The sequence below is a fragment of the Natator depressus genome, chromosome 9 (genome assembly GCF_965152275.1).
Source record: "Natator depressus isolate rNatDep1 chromosome 9, rNatDep2.hap1, whole genome shotgun sequence".
In the NCBI taxonomy this organism is placed as follows: Eukaryota; Metazoa; Chordata; order Testudines; family Cheloniidae; genus Natator; species Natator depressus.
In genome coordinates, this window is record NC_134242.1 from 32,427,743 (window position 1) to 32,446,512 (window position 18,770).

The 18,770-nt window shown below is 39.5% G+C and overlaps 1 protein-coding gene across 1 annotated transcript in view; it reads right to left on the reverse strand.

Moving 5' to 3' along the window:
- Positions 1-9,125: 9,125 nt before the first annotated feature.
- The window catches only part of RASA2 (RAS p21 protein activator 2), a 114,832-nt gene continuing 105,187 nt past the window's right edge, over positions 9,126-18,770 (reverse strand). Inside the window, exons 19-24 of the mRNA XM_074963847.1 lie at positions 17,494-17,600; positions 15,622-15,704; positions 14,638-14,846; positions 12,755-12,858; positions 11,900-12,089; positions 9,126-11,075 (exon numbers count right to left, since the gene is read on the reverse strand). Coding sequence (XP_074819948.1) covers positions 11,045-11,075; positions 11,900-12,089; positions 12,755-12,858; positions 14,638-14,846; positions 15,622-15,704; positions 17,494-17,600 — 724 coding nt within the window. The 3' untranslated portion in view covers positions 9,126-11,044. The remainder of the gene's footprint in view (positions 11,076-11,899; positions 12,090-12,754; positions 12,859-14,637; positions 14,847-15,621; positions 15,705-17,493; positions 17,601-18,770) is intronic.

The window sequence follows — 18,770 nt, forward strand, 5'->3', positions numbered from 1 at the left end:
GATCATTTCTCCAGTTTGTCCAGATCATTTTGAATTTTAATCCTATCCTCCAAAGCACTTGCAACCCCTCCCAGCTTGGTATTGTCCGCAAAACTTTATAAGTGTACTCTGTAGGCCATTATCTAAATCTTTGATGAAGATATTGAACAGAACTGGACCCAGAACTGATCCCTGTGGGACCCCACTCATTATGCCCTTCCAGCATGACTGTGAACCACTAACTACTCTCTGGGAACGGTTTTGCACCCACCTTAGAGTAGTTCCATCTAGGCTGCATTTCCCTGGTTTGTTTATGAGAAGGTCATGTGAGACAGTATCAAAAGCTTTATTAAAGTCAGGATATACCACGTCTACCACTTCCCCCCCATCCACAAGGCTTGTTACCTGTCAAAAGAAAGCTATCAGGTTGGTTTGACACGATTTGTTTTTGAGAAATCCATGCTGATTGTTACTTATCACCTGACTATCCTCTAGAGGTTTGCAAATTGATTGTTTAATTATTTGCTCCATTATCTTTCTGGGTACAGAAGTTAAGCTGACTGGTCTATTATTCCCTGGGTTGTCCTTCAGCTTCTGCTGAAAGTGATCAGCTTTGATCTGATCCTGCTTCCCTTGGAGTCAAAAGGAATTTTGCCATTGACATCTATGGGATCAGAATTGGATTTACAGTCTTGGCAAACTTTGAATTAATTTACATTTGTTTTAAAATAAAACTGTTTACAGAAAGTGATACAACATTCACCATGGCTTGTTATGTACTTTACTATACAGAGCACATGGTATTTACACTGCCACTTAATGGAATTTTCTTTCGAAATTGAAAATGCAATATAAAAGGGGCCAATCTTTTATTCCTTAGTATGGTAAAACCTCTCATTGAAGTAAATGACAGTTTTGCCAGAATTAGGACTACAGGATTGGACCCCTAATTTGACCAGTTTTCCTCCCCACAGGCAGTTAATTCGCTGTTTTAGTTCTAGGTGAAATCTCCTGGACTATTTTATTGTGTAATTTATTGTTTGTCAATGTGAGATCATGAGACTCAGAGAAACCTTTGGAAATTCCAGGGCACCAAAAGGAGCTTTTTGCTTGTTTGCTACTTCATCTTATTTAGATATATGGTCCCAGTGACCACAGTATCTGTACCCTCACAATCTGTAAAGTATTTATGTATCCTCACAACTCCACTTTGAGGTAAGACAGTGCTATTATTTCTATTTCAGATGAGGAACTGGCCTGTTTATGTGAACAGTTTCATGGCTGGGGTGTGAATGTGTCTCACACTAGCCTGCCACAGGCTGACTGTCCATGGGGGCCCTGCTGATGCACGTTAATAATTCATTAATGCACTCTGATTAGTCCTATTTCAAAAATAACTAGATAAGTGTATTAAACAACTGTTAATGCATGTCAGCAGTGTCCACATGGACATTTGGTGTATAGCAAGCTAGTTGTGGGGTATATCCACACCCCACCTTGCCATGAACTAAAAGTTTATGTAGAAGAACCCTTTGTGACTTGCTCAAGGTTACTCAAGCAGTGTGTGGTGGAGCAGAAAAACAACACCAGCACCCTAACCACTGAAGCATTCTTCTCTCAAAGGCTCCATACCTGCAAGATGCTCCATGCAAGTGTAGGGGTTCACCTACACAGAGCAGTTTACAAGATTGCACCTACATTTTTAAATACAACAATATTTAGATTAGATAAAGACATATTGATATTCTGTATGTGTTTTTCTTTTCCAAATACCTTGTTTTTATACAGGCTGCCAAACACAGGCTCATCTTTGTAACCTGGGAAATAGGTAAGGGTCTCACTGGAAACTCGGGAAGGTAGGTTTTGTAGTATTCACTTTTCACTAGCCTTTCTTAATAGACCCTTTTCCGCAACCTAATTAAATCAGATATGGGTACACTAAATATTACAAAATACAGAGCCATTGAAGCAGTTATAGAGGTACAGGTCACTAGCAATCACAGCATGACACACACACACCCTTCTTGCAATTAGCTTTTTCTAAAACGTTGGGTGAAGGTAACAGGTGTTAGTCCAGCAGCCAGGCTAGCCAGTTTGCAACTACAAAACATTATTTGGGGTATGTCTACACGGCAACTGGGAGCGCACTTCCCAGCACGGGTGGACAGACACGTGCTAGCACTGCTTGAGCTAGTGCACTAAAAATAGCAGTGTGGTTACAGGCATTTAGGCTGTGGTTTGGGCTAGCTGACCGAATACAAGAACACGCCCAACCACTTGGGTAAGAACTCTGGTGGCTAGCTTGAGCTGCAGCCCAGGCCGCTGCAGACACACTGCTGTTTTTTAGTATGCTAGCTCAAACAGAGCTAGTGCCTGTCTGTCTACCCACCCGGGGAGGTATGCTCCCAGCTTCTGTGTAGACATAGTCTTACAGTGAAAGCCTAACCTGAAAGTAAAATATTCTCCTCCTACTTTATTGGGCAGAAGCTGAGGACTGATCACTCAGCATTTCAGTGAGAGGCAGAATTACCCTGTATCAGAGAAGGGCATGTTAATACCTTAAAGAGAATTATTTAGGACAATGCAGGAACCTCAGTATGTGTTTCATGATGACAAGGTGGTGCTAAGAATCCTGGAACTGTTCTTGTGTGAGAGAAATTCATCTTTCCCTGCCTCACAGATCATTCTCCCTCCATTCTGGCACAGAACCCGCCCCAGAAATACTGTGGTACACTTAAACATTGAGATAGCACTAAGGGTATGTCTATGCTGCAATTACACACCTGCAGCTGGCCTGGGTTAAGGGGATGTTTAATTGCCATGTAGACATTCAGGCTCAGGCTGCAGCCTGGGCTCTGGGACCCTGCAAGGTGGGAGGGTCTCCGAGCTTGGTCTGCAGCCCAAGCCCAAAACATCTGCACTGTAGTTAAGCCAGTGGTGAGTAACCTGTGGCCCGTCAGGGTAAAGCACTGGTGGGCCACGAGACAGCTGCCTGCAGCCCCCATATAGCTGCTTCTCCCAGCTCCATTGGCCACTAACGGCGAACTGTGGCGACTGGGAGCTGCAGGTGGCAGTGCCTGCAGACGGTCAATGTAAATGCTGTCTCACGGCCCACCAGCAGATTATCCTGACGGGCCACAAGTTTCCCACCATTGAATTAAACAGTCCCTTCGCCCTGAGCTCCTCAGCCTAAGTCAGCTGGCACAGGCCTGCTGTGGGTATCTAACTATAGTGAAGACATACCCAAAGAGCTATATCAAGATCAGATTCCTTGTCTCCTTTCATCTGAAGCACAAGGGCTCAGGGTATCCAAGCTGTTGCTAGCTACATGGATCAAGCTATGCATCACAGAGGCATACAAGACGTCAGGTATTCCTGTTCCAGCCAAAACAAAGGCACACTCAACAAGCTTTATGGTGACTTTGCCAGCAGAAACAGCTTATGCTTTGACTGCAGAGATCCGCAGTGCAGCTCTGTGGTCATTGGTCAATACCTTTCTTATATACTATAAAGTGGATGCCCTGTCTTCTGCAGAGGCCGCCTTTGGGAGGAAGATGCTGCAGTTGGTGGTCCTGTAAAAGTATTGCTATTTTGGGCAGCTAACTCAGCAGGGTTTCCCTATCTCATTCTGTTTTTCTTAGCCTTCTCGAGGTCTGTTCACTTCTTGCTACTTCCCATACATATCAGAGTTGTGGGAGATGTTGGTTGCAGAATGGTGAATTTCTTACCTGAACATTTCCTTTCGGCCAGTAGTGTCTCCAACCTTTCTACCCTCCCTGGATGCCTTCCTATTCACCAGGCAGTATTTAATTTTGATAGTTAGGCATGCCAGCTATAGCCTACAGTACATAGTTTATTGGTTGGCATTAAAGTTATGGTTACTAATCCTATTCCACAACTTTTTACACAGCTTTGGAATGAATCATCTGGCAGCAGGGACATATGCTGTGCTACAACTTTGTGGTTAATCAAAACCATTCTTTTGAGAAATGGGAAATTCTACCTTCTAGATTCAGGTGTGGGCAGAAGCACAGTAGTTTGTCGTCATAGTGGGCTCATAGAGGTGGTGGATTCCTGGTTCCAGAATTTTCCTGATTGTCCTCTTTCCTCTGGTACCTTTGTGAAGAGAATGAACAAAAGGAGTGTTTTTATAGTCTCTCAGAGTACTGTGTAGGGAGAGTAGGGGAGGTTTCAGTTTGGCAATGCTTTCTGCCACTATGTTAAGTCTCCCCCCACAAGAGGAGTGAGCTTGTGAATTTAGATGACCACAACATTTGTTTGGCATGTCAATCTTCCAGGGCCAAAGCCAGATGTGATGTGTGGCTGCTGAGCTGGATGCCATGAACTGGCTGAAAATCTCACTGCAGCCATTGAGGCATCTTCCACAAAGGCTGTTGGTAAAGAAATTTTCTGTAGACCTGAAGTCAGGATGGTTTCTGTCCTTCATAGCTTTAAGGGTCATACAGCCAGGACGCTATGGTTCTTGCAAAGTGTGTAGCCACCAGAGATGCTCTAATGGTGGCCAACAAAGCCCCTTCTGAGGGGTGGCTTCCAGCTTTCTACCAGTTGGATCTTTGGTAAGGAAATCCCCTTCAGGTGGGAATACTGTATCTTGTGCTAGAGATGCTGCTGTGACTGGTATATCTGTAATGGCATGTTTTTGGCTCTTGCAACTTCCAAGTGCATGCCTGCTCAGGCATTCACCTTTATCAGGGGCTTCCCATTCCTCTCTGATCACATTCTCACAGGATTGCTCTCAGGGACAAACTTAGAAGTCAGGTAATAGTGAGGATTTAGAAGGCAGGAATTTACCTTAAGGCTGTCTTCTAGTGGCTGCTCAGGCTGGATATGAATTGTAGATGCAACCTTTTAGCACATGATTTCAAAGATTTCAGGGGAGGGGGGAACTGTTTTTTCATTTTTTCCATGTCCTTCTCAGAGCCTGAATTTGAGAGCTCCCCTTCCTCAATAGGGGTGGTGTCTGAGTCAGAGGACAAATATCTTTTAGATTATTTATAGCAGAGTTTCTCAATGACTGGTCTGTCGAGCAGCACCACTCTGAGATCTCCCTGGCAGTTTAGGAAGACAGCAAAATCTGTCTGGTATCAAAAATGTTGAAAAACAGATTTATAGTTTTTCCTTTCCTTTTTGCTCTGTTGGGATTTTTTTGGCATCGCAGCTCAGCTGTGGCTGGGTCATGGTCTTGTGCAAAATGCCTTGAACCCTCTGCATGTCTCCTACCCCTGGGGGGTCACACTCCTGCCTGACTGGGGAATGGGATTTCATTGCTGGAGTTTCCTGATGCAAGCTAGGAAGAGGAGGAGCTGAGTATAAGCCCCGCTTCTCTTTCTAGGGAACTTAGGACCCATTTTAGGACTTGGGGTAGGGTCCTGAAGCCCCTAAAGGGTTTTTCCTTTCTCATCCTGTTCTGCCTTGAGGACTTATCCCTGGGCTGGCTGCTGAAAGTTTTCCTCTTCCCATTACCGTCTGCATCTCCATGGCCTTTTCCATGTTTGAGTCATAGCTTCTTGTGGTAGGGTGGAACAAAATATGCCTACCTGACTCAGAGCCCCATGTCCTAGCAATGCAAGGATCAGCTCGCTGAGAACAGGCAGGGCACAATTTGTTCTCAAAAGAGCCCAGGAACAGGGTCGGCAGGTTTGTATAATTTTTGGTGGTGCCCAGAACGGGTCCAAGTCCGTTCCCCAACCTAAGGCTCTGAGAGGGAGTTTGGGTGCAGGATGGGGTTTGGGGGTTCAGGCTCTGGGAGGAAGTTTGGGTGTGGGAGGGGTGCAGGCTCTGGGCTGGGACAGGGGTTGGGGTGCAGGAGGGTGTGTGGGAGCAGCCTTGGGGTGGTCGGTGTGGGTTCTGGGAAGGGGTTTGGGGTGCAGCAGGCAGGCTGCCCCAGGCCTTGGACTGGGGGCCAGAGAGGACTGTCCCTGCCTGCAGCAGTGACCAATAGCTCCTACAAGCTTTTCTTCTCACGTTAACTTCATGAACACAGAAGACAGGCACAACACTGCTTCTAGTGAAATACTCATTTTATGCTGAATGGGGACTGGAGTTTTCTTTCAAACAAATAGTGATCTATCCTTTCACGTGGCTCCAGTGGTTTTGGATTTACTTTAGGGGCTGCAAAAAATAAGAATTCATGTTCCACTGCACCTTTGAAGCACAAATGGGACCCAGCAGTTAGATTGTGTACCCCTAATATACAAGTTTCAGAGTAGCAGCCGTGTTAGTCTGTATTCGCAAAAAGAAAAGGAGGACTTGTGGCACCTTAGAGACTAACCAATTTATTTGAGCATAAGCTTTCGTGAGCCGCAGCTCACTGAATGCATCCGATGAAGTGAGTTGTCGCTCACAAAAGCTTATGCTTAAATAAATTTGTTAGTCTCTAAGGTGCCACAAGCACTCCTTTTCTTTTTCCCTAATATACAAGTGCTCTCAGTTCAAGTCATTTAAAAGGCACTTATTTTACAGTGATTGGTGCTATATAAATGGCTGTAATAATAAATGATTACTTAATGACCAAATGAGGAACTGTGGGATCACTACAAGAAATGGCTAGGAAGGGGAGGTGTTTACATAAATGCAGTGTTTACACAGCCCCGGCATTTGAGAACTTGGATCTAAGGCACTAAGTGATTAAATGACATTTAGCTACAAAGACATTGCCCATGTGTTTGTAAATTCTGTAGCAAAACTGGAAGTATAATTGGTCTAGAAATCACACTATCATTGGTAAGGCCCTGAGTCATGGTTTAGAAACTCAAAACGATGCAATCTCAGTGGGTGGTGGTGAGAGCGGCAAGCATTCTGACAGAATGGTGATAGGCCTCGTCTATAAGGGAAATTGATTAGCCTAGCTGTTCCAGAAGAGCACTGTGTGGAGACACTATTCCAGAATAGCTATGTTGGTCAATTTCCCCCATGCAGACAAGGCCTTAGCTAGAGAGAAGTCATGCTAACATCTTGAAGACTGAACTTTTTATCAAGAGGATTGACATATTGACATTGTTAAGGTGCAGTAACATATTTTACTGCATGCTTCACTGGCCCTCTGCCAAATTTTATATGAAACTCAACCGCCGATCTGCCAAGCCTGGGAAAATAAAGGCATCAAAGAGAAGCATTTTAAACAAAACACAGGTGATCGTGAAATGTGATTCCAATTGGGTTTAATCAAATTAGAGCATTTGTAACTCAGCACAGCCAAAGCAGTTAAACTTGAAATATACTGAAGATTTAAAATACCTGTCATTTTTAGGGCTTTGCTGTGCAGTACTTACCAGATAAAAAATCATAATAATTGCAGCAAACATTCTATAATATGGCAATGGTTCGTTGGCCAAAGCTGTCCGTGCCTACTGTATTTTTTCTTTCTGGTAAATTATTCTCGCCCCCCCATCCCAAAGTCAGCTGGAACATCCTAAAATGTTGTTCTGCATCTACAAGACCATTTACATTAAGTAGGCAAATTCCTACCAATATCCAGCTTTAAAATTTGTTTGGTATTAAGTCTGGTTTATTGCTGATATTTTTCACTATTTGTCACCAGTCCTGGGAAAGGAGGTAGTCCTTTATTTCCTTCTTCTTGACGCCCCAGTTTAATTGTTCAATTCCTTTACTTTCCAAACCAAGGCTTTAATACAACTTGCTCCTGAGCCAATCAACACAGATTCCAAAATGATCAGAAGGGTCGCGACATGGCTCCCACTGAAGAGCTCTCAGGCCAGCAGCAAAGGAACAACTTCAGTGACTGGCACAACCAAAAGAAGCATCTCAAGTGGTGCGGGTCCTATTCCTATAAAACTAGTCTATGGTATACTGACCACACGCTTAGACTACAGATTTTGCTGATACACATAAAAGAAAAATACATATCCTTAAATCATGGTGGAGAGGAGACAGAATAAAAACAAGGTAAGGTAAAAGACAAGTGTGAGATAAAGGCGGCTTGTTTATAAGTAATTTATCAAACCTATTTGAGTTACAACAGAGAAGATGGTGGTGCTTATTTAGCACTCCTCTTTAGGACAGGAAGTGACAGACAAGTTAAAATGCCAATCAAAATGAGCATGTCATACAATGACAAAGACACCCAAATATCCTTAAATGCATCAGACCACTCACCAATTTAATAGGATATGCCTTTCAAGATTGACCACACTGCTACCCTCCTGTGCAAATTGTTATGCTAAGGGACCTTCTATTAATAGTGCTTTTCTCTCCACTTAGCAGTCCTAAATCAGAAAGTAATTGAATCTATGAGGTAGCCATACAGGATTACTGAATTTCACTTCATGCTGTTTCTGTAAGATGGAAGATAGATTGTAGCAAATAGTTCTACTTCACTATGCAATTAAGCTACCAAAAATTTTTAAGAGAACCAAGCCTCACAGAAAATACATAGCCCGAATCAATATGTCATCATTTATTTGTGAGTTGTTCTCAAGCAATGTTACAAAAGTTTTTAATATTTTATAAGAAAATAAATTTAAATAAAAATACATTTTCAACAATACATCATCCTTACACAAATTAAAAAACATTAAAAAAGAATTTACAGTCCAAATAAAACTAATTACTGAGCAATGTTTTAATGTCTAGGCTAATCAAAGTGAAAGCAACTTGAATATTAATCTCTTATTTGTACCTAATTTAATTCTAGGGTACCTACTGCATTTTTAAACATACTATAAAATGACAAATTACATTTTAAAGGCCTAAGGTCTTAAAGGCCTAGCTGTCCTTTTCTATATAGTCTAGTACCATCAAAGCAAATGAAAAGTGCATTTTCAAAAGGTTTTTTTTTTCCTTACAATAATATAAGATTTAAACTTGTTATATATTTAACTTTGCTGTTAAGTGACAGAAACAGGCTTCAAGAAACAGACACAAGCACATTTTGTAATAAGGCTGGTCACAATAAATAGCAAAACTTAATTCTAACAGGTTTCAGAGTAGCAGCCGTGTTAGTCTGTATTCGCAAAAAGAAAAGGAGTACTTGTGGCACCTTAGAGACGAACAAATTTATTTGAGCATAAGCTTTCGTGAGCTACAGCTCACTTCATCGGATTCCGATGAAGTGAGCTGTAGCTCAGGAAAAATCCGATGAAGTGAGCTGTAGCTCACGAAAGCTTATGCTCAAATACATTTGTTTGTCTCTAAGGTGCCACAAGTACTCCTTTTAATTCTAACACTTATTAGTGCTGTTCAAATCTGGCAAACCTTGTTTCTTTGGCAAATAGCTAGGTCAAAGTGACCTTGACAGAATACATTTCTGGGTGTCAACAACAAATTGAATTTTTTCTAACTGAAATTGAGGGCAAGTAAAATTCTTAAGAATACATCCAATAGTAAAGTAATGCAAAAACAGGACTATACTTGTTGGTAAAATGGCAAGTAGTAGTAAATGATTTGATGTTGAAGATATTGGTATCAAATCCCAACTGATTTCAATCAGTTGCTTAAATATTAAAAAGTGATTGTTCTAATAGAAAAGTTACCTTAATTTCAACAGTGATTTCAATCCTGTGATACAAACTGACTGGATTTTAGAAGAAGGCACCCTACAACAGCTTATCGTTTTGTAAACATTGTGGATCTACATTTGTACTGATGAATTACATTCTCAACTCTGACTGGGGCAAATCATGATTATAAAAAAACAGCAAATGCTCCAAAAATGAAGTACTACCTGTACACAGTGTGTTTTATTTTATTTTACTTTACCATGTATACCATAATATTTAATACTGGTGAAGGAAAGTTTAGCCTTCTCTTCTCCAAAGTGTTACCTTGCTTCTACTGATTATGTACAGATATGGTTTTCAGCATAAACGTTAATTCTCAGAGGAAGAGAGCAAGAATCAAAACTTTCTAAACTCAAGAATGCCAGTTCATATTTGTTGGATCTGACAAATAAAACCCCCCACATAACTAGAAATTAAAAAATAGTCATAAAGCATTGTTTTAACACATAACAGCACTGATCATTCAACTGATCATAAAGATTAGATACTACAAAGTATCTAAAAATATAATCTGGGGCAGTCCAGATATCTAAAGTGCTTGGAGTGATTATTCTAGAGAGATTATTTAATATAGCTGTAATGAGAGGTGAGCTGGACTGAAATGTGCCAATTTTTTATTTTCAAAAAAATCCTAGATGGGAAGATGTAAAGTGAACAGTATCCAACCACAGCATTGTCACATTTGCATTCTTCTCATTTGCAGGAAAGCTAGCTTCCAAAAAGTGTTGCTAATCTGCATTTTAAAAATAATAATAATGATAATAATTTAAAAAAACATCAAGAAAAAATAGTACCCGATTTTTTACAAAAGAAAAAACAGACTGTGGTCTTATGTCACATCCACTGCTCACCCCAAATGTAAACAAGAGGTACAATCTAACAGATTCCCTGATTTCTCCTTCTTCAGTAATTTTTTTTAAAATAAAAATATAACCAACATTGGTGTCTGCAGTACACAGAACACACTGCATGATTTTATAAAACTTCAGTTGCAGTTACCTTGGAGTCCTGACAAAATTAATAGTTTGACAAAGGAAGAGAAAAATGTCATGCACTGAATGTGAAGGTTCAGATCCTTTTGAGTCACCATATGTTGGGATTTCCACTGCAAGACTTTCAGCACAGCAGGCACTGATGGTGGATTAAATGCGAGTCCAGTATATTGAGAGATGTAATCCAATCAACAATTGGTGTTGATTTTCCTCCTTTAGAAAGCTAATTCCTTTAGGATGTTCCAAGAAAAAAAAAAAAAGAAAAAAAAAGCCATTGCAGAAATATTTAGATTTCTGATACTGATACTTCAAGAACATGGAGCTTCAAGTTCTTCATCAAAACAGGAATAACCCTCATGATCAGTTTCCCAAACAGATACTTCTCTATTAAATATTAAATAGATTGTGAACACAGGTAGCATTTCTGTTCATTCTTAAATACTTCGGATAAGTGTACACCATGAATAAAAAAATCCACCAAAAAAACACACTTCCAGTTTCTTCCGAATCCACATAAGCCACAGTTTAGTTTTGTTAGGAAACTTTTCCAACAATTGGGTTTTCTCTGGAAAATAAAACTGCATATAAGTATTTTTGCTGGAAAAATAGTTGGTTTCTAATAATCATATAATTTAACTTAGTTTGTTTTAAAATGTCAAGCTATACTTTCTGCATAATTTTTAGTGCATGTTGGGAAGTCCCATTATTTGCTCAAATCCTGATGTGCTATCACACGAAAGCAACATTAGCCCTGAAACAGACCTGTTCAAATCACTGAGCAAACAGGAAATCAATGTTTCCTTCTCCTTCTCTTACAATTTGGGTCTTCCTTACACAAAGGAAAAAAAAAACCCCATGACAAACTAACAAAGTATGAATATTCACAATAGACAGTTAAGTCTGAAGTTCTAGACTAGCCTGACTGCTGATGTAACCCACCTTTTACCATGGCCAATGGTATGTCAAACTGACAGGTGTTCACACCAGTTATTGTTGCAGTACTTTTAGAAGCGTTAGTGTTTGCTGACTTGGTTTCCTGGGAATCCTGTTTCAGAAGCAGTACTTCTGGGGAATAGTATTATGCCCCATGAAGTGTCATGATAATTTGGTGGTGAATCAGCTTGTCTAAATACCTGATTTATGTATTAACAGTAGTAGTAATACACTTTTACATTAAGATAGTCCCCAAATGTCCAGTTGGGTTTGGGGCCCCCATTTGTGTTGCACACGAACAAACACTGAAGAAAAGAATCCCTGCCCTGACAGGTTTAAACTCAACAGCTATCATCCGAAGGTGTTAAGACACTCGTACCCCTTGAAAGCCCGCACCGCCCATCTTTTTTCCCCATATGTACATACAAGGTGGCCGGAATTATGGAGGATACTTACTCACTGCCATATTTAGCACTTGACGACCTTTTCTTCCGATATTTTTCATGAGGCTCGTTCAGCTTTTCTACTATGGCTATTATTTGTTGAAGAGTTTGGAAAGTTGCTACAGAGTCCTCAATTGTGAAATTAGAATAGTCGTCTAGTTCTTTCTGTGGACCTTGATAGACTGCAATACTTCCACAAGCCTCTACAAAGACCACCACAAATAAAACGTTAGAGTTTTCTACTTTCAGTAAACAGAGCTAACTCATCTCATTGATCAGATAGGGATTTCAAAGTTTTCAAATATGGTGTTACTTTTAACAAACGTAAAAGGGACTAAGCCAGGGAGGAAAAATGGTATTAATGAGATATGGTGAGCAACTTGGTTTAGCTTTGTAAGTTCATCCTCAATTGGTCTAACATTTATTCTACATATTGGGTCCCTACAATAGGAGGACTACCAGTAATGCTGCCATAAAACTGATTCTTTCTTGACTCAGTCATGCCACCAAGGATTCTTTTTCTCAGCACTAATAAAAAGCAGTAGTACAAGACCAAATGGCTCTAGGTGTAAGGGAGCATAAGCGACATTCCCTTTGCTCACTGCATGGAAATTGTATATATTCTTGTTAATTTGCAAACAAATCCAATTAGCACATTAATGGGAGTTACATGTGCACATTCAGAGGAGACAACCTCAAACTGCTGAATGAGAATGATTTGATCATACAGCAATATCAGAAATTTAGTAGAAAGTACATTCATTTTAATTTTATATAAAATTGTAAGTATAAAACATTGACATGACATTATCAGTCTTATTCAATTATTTTATGCTACTGTAACTCCATTGAATTAGTATTCAGATACCTTCCATCTTTTGTAGTTTAGGCATGTTGATAGCAAAAAGTGAATAAATTCTTTCGGTTTCTCTATCCCCATCAATCTCAATTTGAATATCAGCAGGAACACCTCTACAAAATAAAGTTAGGTGAAGATACAGATAGTAAATATTGCAAGCCATTCTCCTAGAGAGCTTGAATGCAAATAAGAGCTGAATGAATTTCAATACATTTATCCATTTATAATTATAATGCCTGTCACTCACATAGAACTTCACATGTTCAAACTAGTGTTCAAGATTTAACAAGTTAATAAATCTTATATGGATGCAAAAACATGAGTTTACACAAATTAAAGTAGAAGACAGTATAGCGTTGCTAAAAATGGACTTTTACAGCAGAATTTGCCATATATTTGAAAATAATTCCAATGCCACAATAAGGTTAGTTACCATGGGGAATAAATGCCCAGTTTTAATAGTCCCTACTATATTTGAAAGTGAAGACACTAGGAGGGAGAGGCATTATTTAAAGTAGTATAATGGAATATTTTTAGGAATAAAGAGATGAAAACATTCTTAAAAAGTGATGTTCATTTGAATTGGTGGAAGTCCTACTGTGTTAATGAATTGAGATATTTTAAAATAATAATACTCTTTCAGTTAATACTATACGGTATTATCTTCCATGGATCTGGGAGACTGGACTAGATGATTTAATAGTGTTGACTGAATTAAACATTGAGGGTAGCATACAATCCATCAAGTTAAAGATAAATTTATTAGAAATGCAAAATTATTCTTATTATTTTTTTAAGCAACAGCCTAACAAAATTAAGTAGCAAACTAATACTTCTATCAAAATGTCCGACAAACACAAATTGTAAGATTACATTGCTTGTTTTCTTCTTTCGGTACAGTATGTTTTAAAGAAAATTATTGTAGTAATGGTTGGTAGAATACTAGGTAAAAAGGTAAAGTGGACTACTTGAACAGCACAGTGACAGACTTGGGGCTGAATCATCAGTTGCAAGTCAGTGAACTGTGCTCAACTTAGCTAGCAGGGTGTGATATAGTGGCTCTCTGCCATCTGTGGATCCTAACTTGGATCCTGAATCTGATCAAACTAGAGAAGCCTCAAATTTGCTCTAATTTTCAACAGCTGCTAACAATCCAAAAGGAGCAGTTGCACCATCCAGAGGTAGCCAGAGATAAGCAACACTGGTTACACCCCTTCCTCAACATGCCTTCCATTCATTCTGTACACCAGAGCCCAGAGGGTGAACAGGGATATCTCTGTATAGCTGGTTAAGCCAGCTTCAAGGCTTCATCCTGCTGGCGGTGTGCAAAGCAGATGCATCAGATGACAGGATCTGGCTGATGGTTGTCAATTACTGCAGGGTGGGGAGGGAAGAGACAGCAGCCATGAAAAATCCAAAGGGTCTGTGGCACAGCTGCTGAGAGAAGCCATTTCTGTAGCAGCAGCAGGAGAGGGACTGCAATGCATTCCCATATTTACAGTATATGTGAAGAACCCACTTGGTTCTAAAAACTACTGCTTCTGTAATACTGGTGGGTGAGGTAATCCAATAATCAATGCCCAGACTAGAGGAATCTTGAGCTACAATATACAGTCTGTAGAGTGATAGCAATAACTTACATTTCTAATTTACATGCTACACTGCCCTTTTCTTGTATTTTGAAATATTAGATGAAATAACATGCCTATCAAAATAAAATATTTTATACTGATAAAGCATGGTTACTATTTTATTTTTTTAAACTAGAAGAGAAGCATACAGCTAACTTGTGAAAGAAAACACAAAACTAATGCTTAAACCATCTGCAAGTTGCAAAAGGAATCAATGACTCATTTTATTGTAGAATGCTTTTTACTTCAGAAGCAACTTACGCAGTGCATGGAGTGCAGCCCTTTGTGTTCTCAGTGGTGGCCTTGCAGCAAAGCCAGTTCCCATTCAGAAAAGCGGAGGGATGATAAACACTCAGTCTCCTCTGGTTACACCTGCTTACCCTGCAGAGAGCTTCTATCCACTCACTAGCTTCCACACAGTTATTTGCCTGGATATAAAGTGGCTTCTCTCCATAAATCACTTGAAACATCTGTGGATGAAAGTGTTTTATTCTGCAAAAATTCTATTCAGTGACAGAGTTGACATACTGAGTAACTCTGAATATATTCAAATAAACTGAATAGAGGTCACTGTAAAAAAAAAAAAAATCACCAAAACTCAACAGCCACAAGGAACCACAGGAAGTGAATTAAGCGGAGGGAAGGAGAGGTCTTTCTTCCTCCTCTCTCTATTGCTGCTGCTGCTGCTGCCCCATTTCTAATCTGACCAAGCACCCTGGGACATTGATACTACTTCTCACTCATCATCTCTGCTCCCTGGCTACACCACTTCCAGATACCAGGAAGCACTGCTCAAGAAGGTAAAGAACCAGCTGCCTTGACCCTGTGGCCCCTGGTGCTCAGACAGCTGCTCCCCATCTTTGAGCAGCACTCCTTTGGAGCAAAGCAACATGTGGATGAGGAGGGAAGGGAAGGGAAGATGTAAATCCCCCTATTTCCTTCAGCATCATCTCACAGACAGCAGCAACATAATTTCTTCACAAATTAAAAGGCATCAGAACCCTCCAGAGCTGCCTCTTCCATCACCTCTGCTCAAAGAACAGCTATGGTTTCATGACCCCAGAGGATTGTGGGATTGAAGTAATGATAAAAAATATTAGTTTGGAAGCCCAGGGCAGAAAAAAATTGAGAATTTAATTCTAAAGTGATGAGGGATTATTTTATGAAGTTATCACCACTAGTCATTTCTTCAAGAACTCGTCAGGAATTATGAATCTATTATTTCAAAAGCTACATCTGACTCACATTTTTCCTACTGAAGGCGCTCTCCTCAAGCTTCTCCACAGTGAGGATGTTTTTGATTGGAATGACGTAAATTGGTTCTTTGTCTGCATAAATTTGTGAATGGATAACAAGAATGAATCAGACTACAAATCATTTCCTGGGATCGGAGCACGGATACTAGAAGTTGAGATTTCACAGATATGCATCCACATTGTTGACAAAGGACAAACTAATCAAAAGGTTTAACACTAATGATATGAGAATATAGGGCTCAGAAATGAGGCACAAAAATAGACATTATGGACAGGCAAAACATTTATTTCTCACTCATTTGTTTGTAGTGTTGCATAAATTAATAAACAATACATAGGAAGCAGGTTGAACAAGTATGTTCACTGTTCTTTTATTGAAGTGAGAAGTTGAATTGTGATCAACATAGACCAAATCTCATCAGATGCCATTCTGCAACAGACCAGTGGAAGAGAGAAAGCCTTCTTGTGTAGGAAATCAAGACTTTACTGTATCATGTCCTTTTGAAATCCAACACTTCTAATGGGTCAAAATGTGTTAGTTAAATTAGCATGCCTACACATACTGTGTGAAGACTATGAGTGAAGGCAGATTCAGGATGAGCAAGCTAGAAACACCCTAAGACTAGGAAAGCAGTTCCTCCACTTGATAGGCAAAGTGCCAATAATCAGGAAAATACTGATAGATCCTTACCCTTGCGTATTGTGAATGAGTAGCATAGACCATAGGAAGAGACAAAAACATGAAAGCTAGTTCTTAGCTGTGGTACCATATATGAACTCCTAATTCATGTTGCGTATATAGCTTTAGTCAGGCAACACTAAGGACATAATGGATACAGTCAACTATTCAGAATATATAAATGCCTATTCATGGGCCATTGGCTAGCATCAATTTATTTTGTTTGTTACTCATAACTGACAATTATAGTCATGCTGTCAGTGTGTTTCTAAGTGCTCCTCAAAATGTATATATGTCACAGTTCTGTCACCAGTAGACCACTTCCTTCACAGTATCACACAGGTAACAGTATCCTCTTTGATAGGTCTGCAGATAGGGTAAAGACAGAAATCAAGGTTTCATGGTTGATAACAAAAACAGGCAGTTTTGATTCCTGAATCAAAACTAGGCTCTGCAGCTCATGAACTGAAGATTCCTGAATTCTGGATTTCTGCTGATTGATTAAATTGTAAAGACTCTTGATTAAATGGTGAAAACCCTTAAGGACAGTTCTGTGAGATGAAGAAATTGATTGCTCTGTAGACCTTTTCCCACTTGTGATTTTATAAACAAGTAATAGTCTATGAAGTAGTCAAACTAATTTGTGATTAACACAGTACATTTCCAGGAAACTTTTAGTCACAAGCACACATTTTACTCTAGCTAGAAATCCTTTTAAAATCGTAAAAACTCCCCAATGTTCCCTGATAGTTCTGCTGGTTATGGGGAACCCAACAGTGTGGAATTATGGTAGGGTCTGTCGAAGTCCTTCTGCAGGATGGCTAGGAACTAGATCTCTACAGCTCAGATGGGAAGTGTTTGGAATGCAGGGTAGAACCATCCTATATGCAACATGCACCTCTGGGGGGAAAAAGCAAACAGATTTGGGGATAACAAACAAACAAACAGCATTCAAAATTGGATGCAACCAAGACACATTTCTGAGAATCACTTTAGAAAAGGAAATAGCCAAAGATTAAAAATTGTTAGTGTTTTGTTATTACAGTAAATAAGAACATGATCATGATCATGATATTTAAAGTCACTTAATGGCTGTGACACACACATTTACCATTTCTTAACATAATTACATAAGCAGTGTTCAATAAAAACCAAATTGCTGAAAAACAGATTAAGATTTACCTCGTTGTTTGTGATAAGTGAGCTCTCTGCTTGTTAGGCAGAACCATCGTTTCTTGAAATTCTTTTTTCCAATCCGAGTTCTTCCCTGAGCTCTTTTATACATTTCACTGTACAGAGAAATCACATTATTAATGCACAAACCTCACCTACTAAAGAGCTTTGCTTTATAAACTTAGTTTAAAAACTAACTGGAGAGAATGAGCTATTTGTCATGCAATGAAAACACAAAAAATCTAGGTTTAAAGACTACTTTGGTTCACAAAATAGATCTTGAAACTCCCTCTCTTATAGTGACTCAGTCAAGAGGTTCTTTAGCAGGTAAGAACTTTGAGCGCTAGACAATCAAAATCCCATCACTTGTTTGAAGCACCAACCCAGGACAGGGGCCTCTTGCATACCTCTGGAGACCTGCATTTTACCAAAATGGTGATGTGCATCCAATTGAGATTCTCTCTCCTCTCCATCTTCCTCAGAGTATATAGCTTCGTCTAGCTTAGGAAACAGGTGCAGCTGAACTGATGTTCAACACAGTTCAAAGGCAAATGCAGACCAGAACAAATTGCATTCAAACACTGCTTTAACTGCACCCTTTGCTGACACCTATTTTCAGCAATGGGTAAATCCCCTAGCGCCGATAAGGCTTGTGAATCAGGATGTTTAGTGACTTATCTGTTGTAGCTGTCCTCTTCCCCATTTCTATTCAGTATGTTTTGGGAACAAGCATTGTTCTCCCCCATGTTTTGGCAGGGTAAAAGGTACACAATTTGCCACATTAAATAAGTTTGGCAATTTAACTCTCATGTGCCAGAAGTTATTGTTCTGCAGAGGATGATTCCGTTGCTAAAAATCTGCTTCCCAGATATAAACTGAATATATATATATTTTTTTTTAACCCAGGAATAGCTTGTAAATAGATTAACTCAAGGGAGTTTATGGGCAAAAGAAACTTTTTACTTTACCATTAACCATCTCTGCCCCACGTTTTTCAAATATTCCATGATTCATTAAGAATGAAACTTTCATATGCTCTCTAATTATGGGAAGTATTTTTCTGCTTTGGTATATTTGGGGTCTCAGAGCTCAAGAAGCAGAGCATGTGAAGTCATTCTAATAGCAGGTTATGGGATTCTGAAATACATTTTAACATTTATTAAATCTGCCACTGAGAGGGCATGATTACATTCCATCAGAAATACAGAGACACTTTTAAAAAATTAAGAAATACGATAAGATGAGTTATAAAAATTTCACAAGAGCGGTTAACGAATTCTACAAAC